This window comes from Rhipicephalus sanguineus, chromosome 10, assembly GCF_013339695.2.
Source record: "Rhipicephalus sanguineus isolate Rsan-2018 chromosome 10, BIME_Rsan_1.4, whole genome shotgun sequence".
NCBI lineage: Eukaryota > Metazoa > Arthropoda > Arachnida > Ixodida > Ixodidae > Rhipicephalus > Rhipicephalus sanguineus.
In genome coordinates, this window is record NC_051185.1 from 146,187,620 (window position 1) to 146,202,587 (window position 14,968).

Genomic DNA, 14,968 nt, shown 5'->3' on the forward strand with positions numbered 1-14,968 from the left:
TGACATAGATAACCTACATTCTTGTTTTCAGACATGCAAAAAACTTGTAAAGTACTTCTGTACTTCTGAGAGGTTGTTTGTAAGGAGTATGATAGATGATAGATGTAACTTTACATGCTGTCGCAATAAGACATGAAGTCTGAACAAGCTAATGCAGGTGTAAGCTGTCGCTGATCTGTGTGTTCAGACAAAATTATGTTGAGGCAGAGAAATAAGTTTTGAACTCAATGCAGGGGTTGTGGCCCATTCCAAAGGCATGTGCTGCAGTTCTTTTGTCCTTATTTCTGCTGTGCACGCTTGCCATTTCTATCCAGTGACACCTTCATAGTGGGCAGTGAGAAGAAAATCATTCAGGACGAAAAGCGTGGGTCGGAATGCACAACCGACGAGGAAAGCGCAGCCGAACAGAGTCTTCTTCCTGCTGAGCTGTCCTTCAGCACAGCCCTTGGATGTGACGAAGAAGTCAAGCAGGAGGCAAGTTCCAGTTGCATCTCTGACAGTTTTATTGCATGGGTCATAGTGTCCTGCTGTTATTACTGCGGTCCCTCATTGACCAGAAATGGTGGTCTGTACAGAAGTTTACCTTAGGTGAATGATAATTCGTACATAAATATTCAGCAGGTAGATGGCTTGTACAGTAAAAGCTCGTTAATTCGGATTTCTAGGGACCGGAAAAAATGTCTGTAATAACCGAATGTCTGAATTATCGAATGGTCGAAATAAACACAATAAATGCAAGAGTTTTTTCAACATACTTTTACTTTACAAAGTAATCACGGATGCGTGTCTGTTTTCGAGCATAAATTCGCGTGGACACAATTTTTCTGAGCCCTTCAAGGTTATCAGCAGCTCACGTGCTGTCTGCTGTGCCAAAACAAAGTTCTTCAAAGACGACGAGGGCCTCCGCGGCTTCCTTCACAGTACGAGGGGCCCTGTGTGGCTCATGGTGTTGCTGCTCCTCTTCAGGCTCTTCGTTCTCAGATTCATCGCCATGCATCACTTCCTTGACGATTTGCTCATCAGTCAGTGAGCCGGCAGTGGCAACGCCATCATCAGTGCCGATATAATCGAGTGTCACTGCATCAGGCATAACACTTCCGAAATCCTGCGCGTCATCAGCACCGTCGTCCGGCGACACTTTGGCTACTGCGGCATCGCTGGAGCCGGGTACAACAAAGCCACTGTGCCGGTCACACGAGAACTCGGCACAAAAGCACCAGCATCGATCAAACTAAAGGAGCCGTTCTAAATCGTTCCTCAATAAAACGGTGTTCATTAATGCGGCACACCAACGGGAACAAAGCAACAAAATGGCACCTCCAAACCCACGCACGAAGGAAAGGCTTTCAACCAGTCTCAAGTCAAGCCAAGTCGATAATTGATGTCTATGGCGATGCTGCGATTGAGCTTCACTTTTGCTCCGAATTGTTTGTTTTTTTCGTTTTCGAGCCTTGCCAGCGGCCCGAAAGTCCGATTTACGATTTGCGGTCAAATCTGTCCGAAATAACGAGCTCCCAGTCTCATAGAGTGATGCGTATGTTTACAGGGACCAGATGATACGTTGAATTAACCGATTTTTCGAATTAACGAGTCAAATTAATGAGCTTTTACTGTACTTCAATTAACCGCAGTAATAGGTGGTTAGCACATAAATTACCTGCAGGCAAATGATAATTAGTTAATGCATTTATCTGATGTTTATGTTTCTTGCTCAAGACATTCTTGCAGTGTTTTTAGCTGTACTTTCTTAATTTGCCTCAGTTTTGAAGTAGTCACGTTTCCACCAGAGTAGTAGGCTACGAGGTTCATTGAACATGCATAATCATTGCAAAGTGTTGCATGTACAGTAAACTCTCAGTAAATGGAAATCTCTTTAATGGAACAGCTGCTTTAATGGAACAACTGCTTCTACTATGATTGGTTTCATGCTTGTATTCCGAACCCCTATTCCTCTCTCAGTAAACGTAACTCCTGTTGAATGGAACATATTTTCCTGGTCCCTTCAGGTTCCGTTTATTGAGAGCCTACTGTATTTATTATAACAAATTTTAGTCCTGCGGCGGTCCAGTCGTTGCGGTGCTTGGCCACTGATTGGAAGGTCACGAGCTCGATCCCGACTGTGGCAGTTGCATTTCAGTGGAGGCGAAATGCTAGAGGCTCGTGTGCTTAGTTTTAGGTGCACATTAAAGAACCCCAGGTGGTCAAAATTCCAAGAACCCTGCACTACGACAAGCCTCGTAATCATATGGTTTTGGCCCGCGAGACCCCAGACATTATTCTCAACAAATGGTCAACTTGCAATGTCGCGAAGCCATTTCAATCCTAGGGGGCCCCGTGACATGAATTAAACATGCCATTTTTATCGCTTCTTCTGGTACTGTGTAATGTGGCAATACAATAGTGCAAGTGGGAACACCAAAAACAAAGATGTAATCAAGCACATCCATGCATCAGATGCTAGCAAGTCCAGCAATTCTAGCTGCCAGATGTTGGCGGAAATCAATATATGTTGAAAGGGGTCTCTCAAGAATGTCTCTTCAGGTTGCATCTGATCCCTTTTAGAGGCAAGGAGAGCAGTCCGTAAGGACACTCTGGGTATATCCATGAAGGTGTTGTCATTGTTAAAAGTAGCACAGTGTACAGTGTAAACAATGTCGTGATCATTTTACCCAAATTTCTTTCACCCACAAGTTGTGGTTGCAGAATCAAAGGTACCCGCGGCTTGCATAATGTTCACTGAGGATGTACAAATCTTGATACCACGAGTTTCAATATTTCTTTGTTTAAAGGGATGGAAGAGAAAGATCGTATTCTTTGTATTAGCAAATTAGGTTATTTCCAATGTGCCAAGCACCACTTTTGTGACGAGAAGATACAGGTAGTGGCTCCTCCTTCAAGTGCCTGTGTCAACGTGTTGTGAGCATGTCGGAGATTTTTGTGGTGTCTGCATGGCCAACATAGCATTTTATTAGTATTCTTACGGTGCAATATGGACATAAACCAGTGCGGTGCTTTCCGAAGATGAAGACAACGAGTGGGCGTGAAGTGCTTGCACGTGAGGCTCATCAGCCATCTTGTCTGGCTGCCGATTCACTCTCCATCACATTTGGCGAAGGTGCTGGATGGGGATAAGCTGTGGTAAGCTTGTGCTCAGTGGAGCAGGTACAGACGATGTCATCTATGACATGTGACAGGAAGTACCATGTAGAGCACTGCACAGGCCTTGATATTCGGCCCTGGCCGGGCCTGGGCCCAGGCCTCGTTGAAGTTCACCTGCCCAAACCCAGCCCGGTGAATCAAAGTGAGACCCAGGTTTAGCCCAAGCATGAGAAAAAATTTCACCTACCCGGCCTCGCCCGGCCAGAACCAATAATCTGGGTGGTGTTACCTGAACATGAAGCCGACAGCACGACGTCTTAAGCAGCAAATATCAAGACTTTGTTGCCGTATGCTACGCTAACAAGTATTCGTTAATCTGCGCTAATTCCTTGTACAAAAGGACCTCACTCTGGCAACAGTTGACCGGACATACTGGGTACGATCAACGATTACTCTACCTATTAAGGCTACTCTACCTATTAGATGCCTCATAAAACACGAAAATAAACCGTCTGTGTCCAGTGTCAGCAGTGTCAACACGAGTTATGCAAAAAAATCATCATGGCATCACATAACGTGACGTCGCATGATGACATCATTGCCTTGGACTGCCTCTGTGTTCGGCGGACTGATCACGGAGGCAGTGCAAAACCAGGTGAGGTGTAGAAAGCTTGCAATGCCTCCGATCCTAGAGGCAGCGGCGGCTGCATTTTCGATGGAGGCGAAAATGTTTGAGGCTTGTGTACTTAGATTTAGGTGCACGTTAAAGAACCCCAGGTGGTCGAAGTTTCCGGAGACCTCCACTACGGCGTCCCTCATAATCATATCGAGGTTTTCGGACGTTAGGCCCCAGATATTATCATTATATCCTGGAGGCAGTGCAAAACCACGTTAGTTCCAGCAAGCTTTCGGAGGGGGGCGGGGGAAGAACAATACATCGACTGAAAAAAAAGAAGATAGCTTTCATCATCGAGTCATCTTAGACAAAGGCATGAAGGACCCTGTGAGTTTTTTTTCCTGCAAATACAATGGGAATCGTCAAGAGCATTTGGTAGCAGATATTGTAGCAAGAAAAGTGATTTGCGGCATGAGTTCACTTTCAACAAGGAGTGCAATACGAACAGAAGAGACAGAGAGCACAACACTCTCTTCACTGTGTTTTTATTGCGCTCTGTACTGAAATTGAAAGCATGCTCTGCCAACAAACCCAATCATGCACGCCTCTGGATATGTAGCAGCTGTCTTCAGCATAGTAGCACCTTGTCACAGCGAGAGAAATATGGAAAAAAAACTAATTTATAACCTGTGTTGTAAATATGCTAACCTAGATAAAAATAGTAACGAACTCCATGCATCACGTGTGCTTCTCAAAATATGTATAAACAGCCGAAAGGAAGAAAAAAACTATTTGTCATGGCATTCTTTTCATATATCACACCACGGCTAGTATGCACAGTCTAAGTTTTTTGTGGCATAGCTTGCAGTTCATTTCTTCGCATATTATGCGAAAAGTCAAATTATCAAGATATATTCGGGCTGCAAGCATGCCATGCACTGTAGCAACAGATATCCTGCTGCGCTAAAGTTTCTTGAACTGCTTGTGCTAGCCACACTGCTGGGGGCACACGAAATCTGCCTTGCGAATTGTGGTGTCGGCAGCCGCTGTTCTCAGAATTCCACCACTGGAACAAATCAGGCCCAAACCAGCCTGAGCCCCCGAGACGTGAGCGGTGTTGCGGCGGCGTTCTTTGTGCTTCATCTCTGCAAGCTATGCCGAATGCGCCCTCGCCGATCACTTGGCTTTCAACCGATTACTGAGCATGAAAGCTGTGACATTTGTACGGACGCGAGACCAGCGGTGTGCCGCATGAACATCTAGTTAGACGCAGCAGGATAAATGAGCCTAATGAGTACTGGAACGCGGTAGAAAATTAGTTTCGTTGTAAAGGGTGGCGTCTGCACGATGCGCAAAGCACGAGAACACGAACGCGTGTGAAACGGAGGTAGATTAGTCTCGAATCTAATCTCACTGTGACTCGCAGTAAAAGTTAAAAAAGAAAACGCACACACTCCATTTGTGTGTTTTGTTATTGCTCTCAAGTTTTATTAATCCATTCAAGCAACAAATTGCACTAACTACATATCATATCAAATAATTATCGCGGTGTCACGTGCTACTGTTGGCGACGTCACAGCACCACCATCTACGTAGGGCCATTCCACCGTGTATGTCATCCCCTCATTCTCTGGGTGCGCGGCCGCGAGAAGAAGGGCAAGCAGCGTTCAGCTTGAAATTTGACCTATTTACGCGGCACGTAGCATTGCAAATTTTGGCAGATGTAATCGTGAACGCCCAGTGCATGCCTTGCGCTCGTCAGCTCAAAATTGTCAAACCTGGTGAGGGGCTTTTAACACCGTGGGCACACAAAGCAGGCTGTGCATGTCCATGTCGCGTCACATGACCACTGGAAGCCGTGACGGAGCCACGGAAAAAGAATGTGTCTTTATAGTGATTCTACGTAACGAGACTCCGCGTAGACCTTTCGTTTTAGTGGACTGCAGGAACTTTCAAGAACGTTGTCCTGCTTTGGAGCTTTGTGATCGCTCTTTCAAGATAAGTTATAGATATAAATTTATTATATTACATTTATTACTTCGATTACAAAATAACATTTGAAATGAAATGGAAAAGGCTTTATTCAGGTCCGTCGGGACGTGAACTAGCATGCAGCGGGCTGCTCCCATGTTGGGACAGATAGGCCTAGCCTCTCCGCCACGTCGTAGGCCCGTTGGGACAGGGGTGCAGCCAGAAATTTTTTTTGGGAGGGGGGGGGGGTTCACCTATACTTTATGTATGTTTGTGTGTGCGTTCGTATGTGTGCGTCTATATACACATGCAAAATTGAAAAATTTCGTAAGGGGGGGGGGGTGGTTCGAACCACCATTGGGCCCCTGCGTTGGGATATAAAATAATAGCGAATGCATTTAATAAAGCACATAATAGTGAGATGTTAACTATATAAGTGCCTGTTCTATTTCTTTTAGCTCTGTTTCAGATAAATTAAGTAGCTCCATATGCAAGATGCAAAATAACTTCTGTACTTGTCCCTCATGAAACTTTTCGAAATAGCTTGCCCCACAGGAAAAAAAAAGCAATTATTCGAGATAAAATATGTGGAACACATATGTATGCACAACGTATGGGGAACAATGAGCAGTTATAGTTCAACTGCCATAGCAGAATAGCATCCTTAGTGGAATAGCAGGATCGAAAATGTGCATGCGCAGTACGCTATATCACCCGTACTGTTAACATGCGCGCAATATGTTTCAGATTTAGTGTTACCATGTTTGCGTGGTTTACATTGTCCACATAAAACATGGCGGTGGTTTCGAATGCCCGCTCCGAACTGAAGTTGGTGTTGCTGTTGAACGATTCACTTTGCACGCTGCAAATGACTATGTTAAGCGGATTTGCTGGCCTTCAGGCAACTTCGATGACCGAGTGGTAAGGATAAATTAGCGGAGTTTTTGAGATCGCTTCCCATTTCAAACATGCCTAGGCCCAATAAAAAGATCGGTGTAAACAAAACTGCAAATATAAATTTCCGTTTTTTTTTTGCATGGTTCATATTTACTTGCTTTTATTATACTAAAAAAGTAATATTACTGCATGCGGGTATACGGGCAAGCACATTCTGTTCTTTTTCTTTTCACCCTTTTACGAATTCATCGTCCACTAGGTGACCACGAAGTCACAGCTTTGGCACGTTATTGTGCAGCCCACAACGAACGTTTGTGGCACAGTGATGCTATTCCCGTAACCTTCACTATCACGCTCACGCTAAACTTGTCTAATCCTAAGAACTAAGCAAAGACCAGAGCCCGCTAACTGAAACTCGAGCATAACCGTTATCCAGGAGCTTTAGGCCGGGGCTGCCGTGAAAACTACTTTACCCGGACTGGCCCGTGGGCCGGGCTGGGCCTGTGTTTTCGGGTAGGCCTGGGTTTTCGGGTAGGCCCGAGCCGGTGCAGTGCTCTAGTACCATGATGGAGAATGACGTTGTACAAGAGAAAGTGACATCGGTGGAGCAGCTTGTTCGCAGTGCTCGAGTGGTGGCGAAGCGTGTGACATAATCTGTCGCGACTGCAACACATTTATTGCCCGGGGTGGACGTAGGAAAAGGGCGTAGCAGGTCAAGGCCAACACGGGAGATTGGATCTGTAGGTATGTCAACGGGGTGTAGGGGGCCGGAAGGCAGCGCAGAGGGTGCTTTCGATATTAGAAGCATAAAGGAATTAATTTGTCTTTCGTGGAAAGACTTAACGTTGCAAATTATAAGGAAGGTATTTAGCTTGGTGAAAATACAAAGACATCAGTCTGACATTAGGTGCAGTGGTTTGGCATAAAATTCAAAATTGAAATGTTGGCCTTCATTTTTTTTACAATTAACCAACAATTGCAAAATTACCGAATGGTCTGATAGTCTGCTGTTGAAATAATACACTTCCAAACAAAAAAAAAATGCCCTTATTGCTTGAGCCCTAGTTCTAAGAACTACGAAGGAGCTTTTTCTGGAATGTGCACTATGTGAGCAAATCTCAAACTGAGGCATCATACTAAGTCTGTCTTTTTTTTTATGATATACTTCTCAGCTTCGAGGCTTCATTTTCGTGCAGCGAAGCTCAGCATTTCTTTCTGCAACATATCACAAGCGCATATGCACTGCTTACAACAGTGCAATTTACTCTCGTGCATTCACTTTAGGTGCAAAACCCAGAGGTGAATAAAGTTAATTTGGAACCCTTTGGTATTCTCTACGTTTTGAGCACTTGATGCGACTTTGGAACATGAGGACATGCCTGTCATCCTACAGCACTTCAACTTTTGTCACTTGCTTCTGTGCAGGTCATCAACAATGCCACAGAGGTCCCGCCATCGCAGCGACCAAAGGCACAAAGGGGCAATTGGAGGGCCAGATACTTTAATGTGTTTCGACCCTGTCGCAGGCCACGACGAAACCACAGTTGGCGAGGCCCATGGCTTTCTGGACAAGAGCCATGGGGTCGCCAAGGTCAGCCTGAGCATAGTAGTCAGAATGACGACTTCTGCCCAAGCCGTTCAGGTCAAACGCCAGATTTTTCGTCGCAAAGAGGTGGCCATCGGGGGGTGTTCTTCTGAGGATCTGGTGATGCTTCGGAATGTGGTGCAATAGTCTGCCAAAGGTTGTAACTGTTTAAGTTTATGGCTATAAATAAATGACCATAGTCGGAATGACGACTTCTGCCCAAGTCGTTCGGATCAAACGCCAGATTTTTTGTCACAAAGAGGTGACCATCGGGGGGTGTTCTTCTGAGGATCTGGCGATGCTTCGGAACATGGTGCAATAATAGCCTGCCAAAGGATGTAACTGTTTATGTTTATGGCTATAAATAAATGACCGACAAAGCATGGCGTTGCATTTGTGTTTATACCATGGATATTGTCTGAGCTGTAAAATGCACACTCAAGACAATATACACTCAAACCTCGATATAACGAACACGGATATAATGAATTATCGGTTGTAACGAAGTAACTGAATAGTCTTGTCATAGAGGGTTTCAAATATTGGTTTATAACAATAGGTAGGAGGCTAGGCGTTTCCCGCTACTAGGGATGCCTTTTCCTTATCGTCCGGAGACACCTTGCAACCAGGGAGGCCAACTTCCAAAACAAAACTGTTTATAAAAAGCAAAAAGAATAGATCAGATCGGATCAACATACATGACTCTCCAGCAGCGGCCGATGCCCGGTTCGCGCTCCCCTTCATCCACATACACACTCGTTTATAAACACTCGCGATGTAGGGCGGAACCATTGTTTAATCTCCTCGCTCAATTTCTACCAATGAGTGTATCAGATTGTATGACAGAAAAAGAGGCGGGGTACCTTCAGTCTACACGCCCCTTTTCGAGCCCGCCTTCCCCGACACATCATTGGAGTAACACTGTGTGACGCTTACAGCAGTACCCCAGGGCTCTCTTGTTTACAACTTGCGTCCATTTCAGTGTAGCTGGCCTGGCGTGGCGACATCACTCGCGAACACAAGTTGGTCCGAGGGGTCGCTAACAATGCATAAGCAATTCTTCCGCGCCGCACAATCCGTGACCCATATGTCTCTGTTATATCCGAAAGCGTAAACGGCGCGCGCCACCGGGGAGGCTCTTCGTACCTACCCGGGCCCCTCCAAATGTACACACAGGGCGGACCAGTTGCGCTTCCTTCAAGCTAATGGTTCTTTTACTGCGAAGCAGCGAAAATATCGGGACAAGCGAACACTGGCGCCGAGTCGGCTGCGACCAACCCTCTAAACATTCGGAGCACGTGTTCTGCCCACTTCCCGCTGGCTCACTCGAGCTATGGTTCGGCTTGGTGAACTTAAATGCCATATTTTTAGTTTTCATGTGGTTTTATGACATCTTCATCTTTACATTTGTTGATCGTTCAATCATTTATGTTTTCTTCAAGTGCTGTTACGCCCTCCCTCATCCTTGCACCTTTGACATCAGGCTTTTTCTGTTCCTTCACATGCGCAAAGCTCAGTGAGATTGGTCCCACGATTTGTGTAGTTCGTTAGCCGCTATCCCGAACTGCAACTCTTATTCAGCAGTGGTCTTATGTTTGTCGGCACATGCGAGATTTACAGGTTGGTCACAAGTCCAGGTTCCCGATTGAAATAGTTGTTCCTTGTTTACCAGAAATAAGCAGTCGGGCAGTATGTGCTCGTGGTGTTCTCTATTTTTCTTGTGTCCTCGTCTTATCGCGCAGTTTAGTAACTCCACCAGCAGGCTGGTGCGCTTGCGGCATACCATCGTAACGCGCGGCTTGCCTGCAAAGACGCCATCTGCGCTGACTGATTAGCTGGAATGTTCCGAAATTACTCTTTCTAGCAAGAACACCATCTATCCTGCATAACCTATATGCAGACGCACTGAAATAATAATCACTTCGACAGTTTCTATGGTGAAAAATATGGTTTGTAGAACTAAATTCCAGAAAATAGATGGTTATGCGTTTCACCAGAAACAACAGGCTTGCCTATTCATCTCCTGAACAGCGTTGCTTCAAAACCCGTCAATTAATATAAACAGTTAGGTGTTCATAATTTAGAGGTGTGCACCGCGGGCTCCGGGTAGCCCGACCGGGCCCGCGGGCCGGGCTCGGGCGGGCCGACGTATTTTCGACTCGGGCCCGGGCCGGGCTCGGGCTACTTGGAGTTTTATCGGGCCGGGCTCGGGCCCGGCGCAAAGCCCGACTCGAGCCCGAAATATAGAGAATGAGCGGGAATTGTTTTCCAGCAGGCATATACAGCGCCTTTTTCGCGACCGCCCTTTACCGTTTTTCTTTTCCATTCGCTACTTTAAACAAAAGGGGAGCAGGTGAAGCACTGCCTCTGTTCTGTTGCACTCTGACAAACAGAGAAGTAACACCACCTGAGCTAGTGACGGCGCCACGCGACTGTTGAGTGAAAATGCACGCCACGCTTGCATGGGCATACCCCATAATGCAATGCAAATAAAATATTTGTTGCTTGTTAGTACGTAAAACGTTTACCGTTGTCTCGCAGTATTTTTTATATGCACGTGCATAATTATTACGTTATTTGTTGGTGTACAGCTGATGTGCTTAGTACGTCGCTGATGTACATCCGGTTCAGGTGTGTTGTGACTTCCGGGTGATGAGCGACGGTTTCCAAATGTGAAAAAACCTAGCGATCGCGCGATTTCGACCACGCGATACATCGCGCGAACGGCCCGTTTCGTCGCTTGTCGCGGTCGCGTGCACTTTGGCGCATATGGGGTTTGGTCTTTACTCGTAACTACCCTACGCGAACTCTGGCAGCACGCAAGAAGAGTGGATGTGACTCGCCGGCTGTCTCGCGTTCCGTTTTTCCTCCGCCAGCCAAGCCCGGTAAAAAGGACAATAAAGAAGTCCCCTTCATTCGTGAAAAAATCGCTCGATATAAAAATGCATTACCTCCTCACGAACCGCGCAATAGGGTCACACGAGCAACTGCAATGGAGGGCACTGAGGCCCACTCTATAAAATAGTTACAATTGTAGCAACCTGTACGCGTCGGTGACTTAATCAATATTTCGTATGATATAAATATGTATAATTAGGAAACGCATTATTTGGGGCCTGAATAAAGTCAGTGCCGCGCGTGCCAACGCACTGCGAGAACGCTTCTCCATCACAAGCTGTCCCCGTAGCAGCGGGGACAGCTCCACAGCGAACGCGCGAACTTAGCCCGAGACGTTTCGGCGCAATGCATTAGACCGCATTTTTTTTATGTGGCAACAGTGGCACAGCAGCACCGAACGACCGAACAGGGCGCACAGCTTTCGCTAGGCGCCAGACGCCTAACGTCTCCCCAGCCTTCCAGTCCGAGCGTCTCCGCAATCTGTCTTGTTATTTATTATTCTTGTTATTTATTGCTGCATGCATTGCCCCCCCCCCCCGTGTTCCGTGTTAAGCATCGGGACGATGCTTTTTCAGAGGGGCGCATTGCCACGTGCGTTTCTTATTAGATAAATTATATATTATATAAAGGTCCCTGGTTCCGGGTTTCGGCACCAGAAAGAATGTCGCGTAATGAATATCCGAGCCCTAGACCAAGCATTCTTTCTCTTTATTCCACTGCTCGTGTCTACGTCCTCTTTCTTCTCTTTGTCCTCCTGCTTGTTGCCGCGCGGCCGCAATCGTCCGCAACAATCACTTTTGCTGGATTCGGTTTTCGCCCACAAAGACTGTCAGCAACGCTCAGCCGAAACCGCGCCTCATTGTTCGAGAAGCTTCCCGATTATTTTAGATCGTTTTGTTAAGATTGCGCGCAAGACGCTAACACTCGAGCTTATTCTAGAGTTTGCGTGGCAACCAGCGATAACGCTGGAATATTCGACGTCACATGTAAAATACCGACGCGCTTCACCGCTTGTCAGTTTTTCGACGGCCGACGCCCAGTTCGCCGCTATCAGTGTACAGCGTGTATTGCTGTAATTTGAGTTTTCATTTCCCGGCCAAGTTCGGCCAAATAAAGAGTTTCATCTTGACAACGCCAGCTGTTGTCTTCGTCGACGTCACGACTCCGTGGCCTCCGAGATTGCGCGCAACCTGTCGGCGCGCAATATCGGACGCCATGACTGGGCGAAGCTCAAACCGTCGAGTGCGCTCATGACAGCGCTGCGATCGCCGGAGATGCCAGCGTGTCTGTGAGTTGAGGGTGCAAGGCAGGGTGAGGAGGAGGGTATATATATAATTGTCCGTAGTGGCTTTGGTACACGGTGCGTCGCTTAATTTATGGTGCCAATGATTTAGGGATGCTCTTGCCTAAACGCTGACAAAACCTCAAAAAACCGTTTCAGGGTCCCTTTAAAGGGATACTGAACAAAAATTTGAAAAAGCTACGAAAACGCTTGCATTCGACTCGGACGACACGACTGTTCCTATAAACAGCGTTTATTTCACGTAATTTCGAGCAGTTGGCCGTATTTTTAGTGGATTGTGAGAGCGCGGCGGCTGCACGCCAGTGCGCTTGTCGACGCCTGTGACGTCGAATGCTCCAGCAAGAAGGGGGCAACCAGGCGCAACCGGCACGCTCTCTCTTGCCCTGCCACTTCTCTTTCTCCACCTCTTCTCTCAAGAACACCTTCCCGGCCGTGAGAACACGTTTTGAGAGAGACGCGCGGCAGCGGGTGGCGGCTTGCGATGTCGATTGGTAAGCGATTTTAGAGCGAGCACGGTTGGCGAGTCAGTATCCCCCGAGTTTCGCGTCACTTCCTCTCTAGTTCGTGGCGCGGCCGCTAGACGCGCCAATTTGCGAAAAATGCAATACATTATTTTCTGCTAGTCTGGCTGAAGTGAAGGTTGTTTCAACAAATTTCAGCGCCCAATCTTTCAATTGGGCCATTTATCTCGGCGGCGAAAATTTTGTTCAGTATCCCTTTAAAAGAGCTGGGGGAATTTAAGTCACGGTAACATAACTAACATACGAAACAGGCTCGTCATACGTCAAACAGATATATGGGTAATAAAAAAAGCTGCTTTGAGTAATAAGTAAACAGTCTTGAATAATGTATGTCGATACATAAAAAAAAAAGAACTCCGAAGATTGATGCAAAATGGCAACTGAGAGATTCTGATTAATGTTTTCTGTTTTTGGGTACTTAAATTCTACAGTTTGATGCAGGAAAGATGAGTCGTGGTAATACAGCAATGCTTATTGAGAGATCGAGATATTAAGGGGGCGATATTCTTTTGCTTCGCCTAAGTAAACGAAGCCCTCCAAATGACGAAGAAGCGGCCCCCCATTTAAATTTCCGCTTGCGTAAGTATTATTATAACAGAAAAAAATGTTTTGATATTATTTTCATTATTATTGTGCTTCTTCTTATTATTTTTATTCTAATTCCTATGCGGGACAATGATTAAAGTGTCTGATCTGTATGTTTAAAAAACTGTTATTGCACTCTTACATTGATGCGTACGTTTTTTTTGTATATTCATTGCTATTATTTATTTATTCTTTTTATTGGCATCAGCATTCAAACTCAAAATATTAAAAAAAAAAAACTTTTTTTTTTGTAAGACGACTTTTTGGCCAATCCCCCAGATTGGGTATGAGCCATGCAGTAGAGGATACTACTACTACTACTTTACCAATGTACGTTGAGCCACAGCTTCCAGGGTCTACTCTACGTTGCTTTTCTGTTTAAACATTGGTTATTACTCTACATATTTACAGTTCTATATTGCCACGTGCGTTTCTTATTATCACTTTTGCTGTATTCGGTTTTCGCCCACCAAGACTGTCAGCAACGCTCAGCGCAAACCGCGCCTCATTGTTCGAGAAGCTTCGCGATTATTGTAGACCATTTTGTTAAGATTGCGCGCAAGACGCGAACACTCGAGCTTATTCTAGAGATTGCGCGACAACCAGCGATAACGCTGGAATATTCTACGGCACATGCATAAATGCCGATGCGCTTCACCGCTTGTCAGTTGATCGACGGTCGCTATCAGTGCATACCGTGTGTATTCCTGTAAATTGCTGAGGCTCTGCGCGAGACCCGCGTGCCGATGCCGAACGAAAACGTGGCGCTCTTCACGGAAGATATGACCAGGCCGTTCCGCCACGCAGACCCTACCATGTCCGAAGAGAAAAAAGTTGGCCTTCTCATGCGAGGAGTCAAGCAGGTGGTGTGCACATGTTGATCTAGAAAGTAGAATACAGCTTGCTCGATATCAGAAACAATATTCAGCTTTAGTAACCTTAGATATCACCAAAGCCTATGACAGTGTGGAGCATGTGAAACTGATAAATTCGCTTCAGAACTTAGGACTGCCAGAATACTTTGTGGCATGGGTCTATGCTTTCTTGAGGGATAGAGAATTTTATTGCTCGCAATCTGGTGTCAGTTCTTCAAAATATAAGCAAACGAGAGGCCTCCCGCAGGGTTCAGTGTTATCACCCTTATTATTTAATATTCTACTATGTTCTATTCCCATACAGCAGAACGTGCAGGTGTATGTGTATGCCGATGATATCGCATTTTTCGCTACGTCAGCAGACATTCACACTCTTTACCAAACCCTGCAGAAATATATGAATAGCCTGGAAACGTGGCTAGAGGGTATTAATTTATCGCTAAATATTAATAAAAGTGCAATTGTTGTTTTCGCACAAAATGTACCAGTGCAAATTTCATTACTTTACCGACAAGCCGTGATACCTCAGGTCGAGTCAATTAGGTATTTAGGAGTAACCTATACCGACAAACTTGACTGGAGACCCCATATAGAAAACATGGCTACTAAGGGAGCACG

At 45.8% G+C, this 14,968-nt stretch overlaps 1 protein-coding gene across 2 annotated transcripts in view; it reads left to right on the plus strand.

Moving 5' to 3' along the window:
• LOC119372554 (PC-esterase domain-containing protein 1A) overlaps positions 1–8,554 on the plus strand; it is a 39,618-nt gene extending 31,064 nt beyond the window's left edge. The window contains exons 6-8 of one of the 2 annotated variants that reach the window (XM_049419889.1): positions 315–474; positions 8,009–8,255; positions 8,431–8,498. In XM_049419889.1, the coding sequence (XP_049275846.1) occupies positions 315–474; positions 8,009–8,255; positions 8,431–8,456 (433 nt within the window). In that variant the 3' untranslated portion in view covers positions 8,457–8,498. The other variant, XM_049419888.1, reaches the window with a different exon arrangement.
• The last annotated feature ends 6,414 nt before the right edge of the window (positions 8,555–14,968 follow it).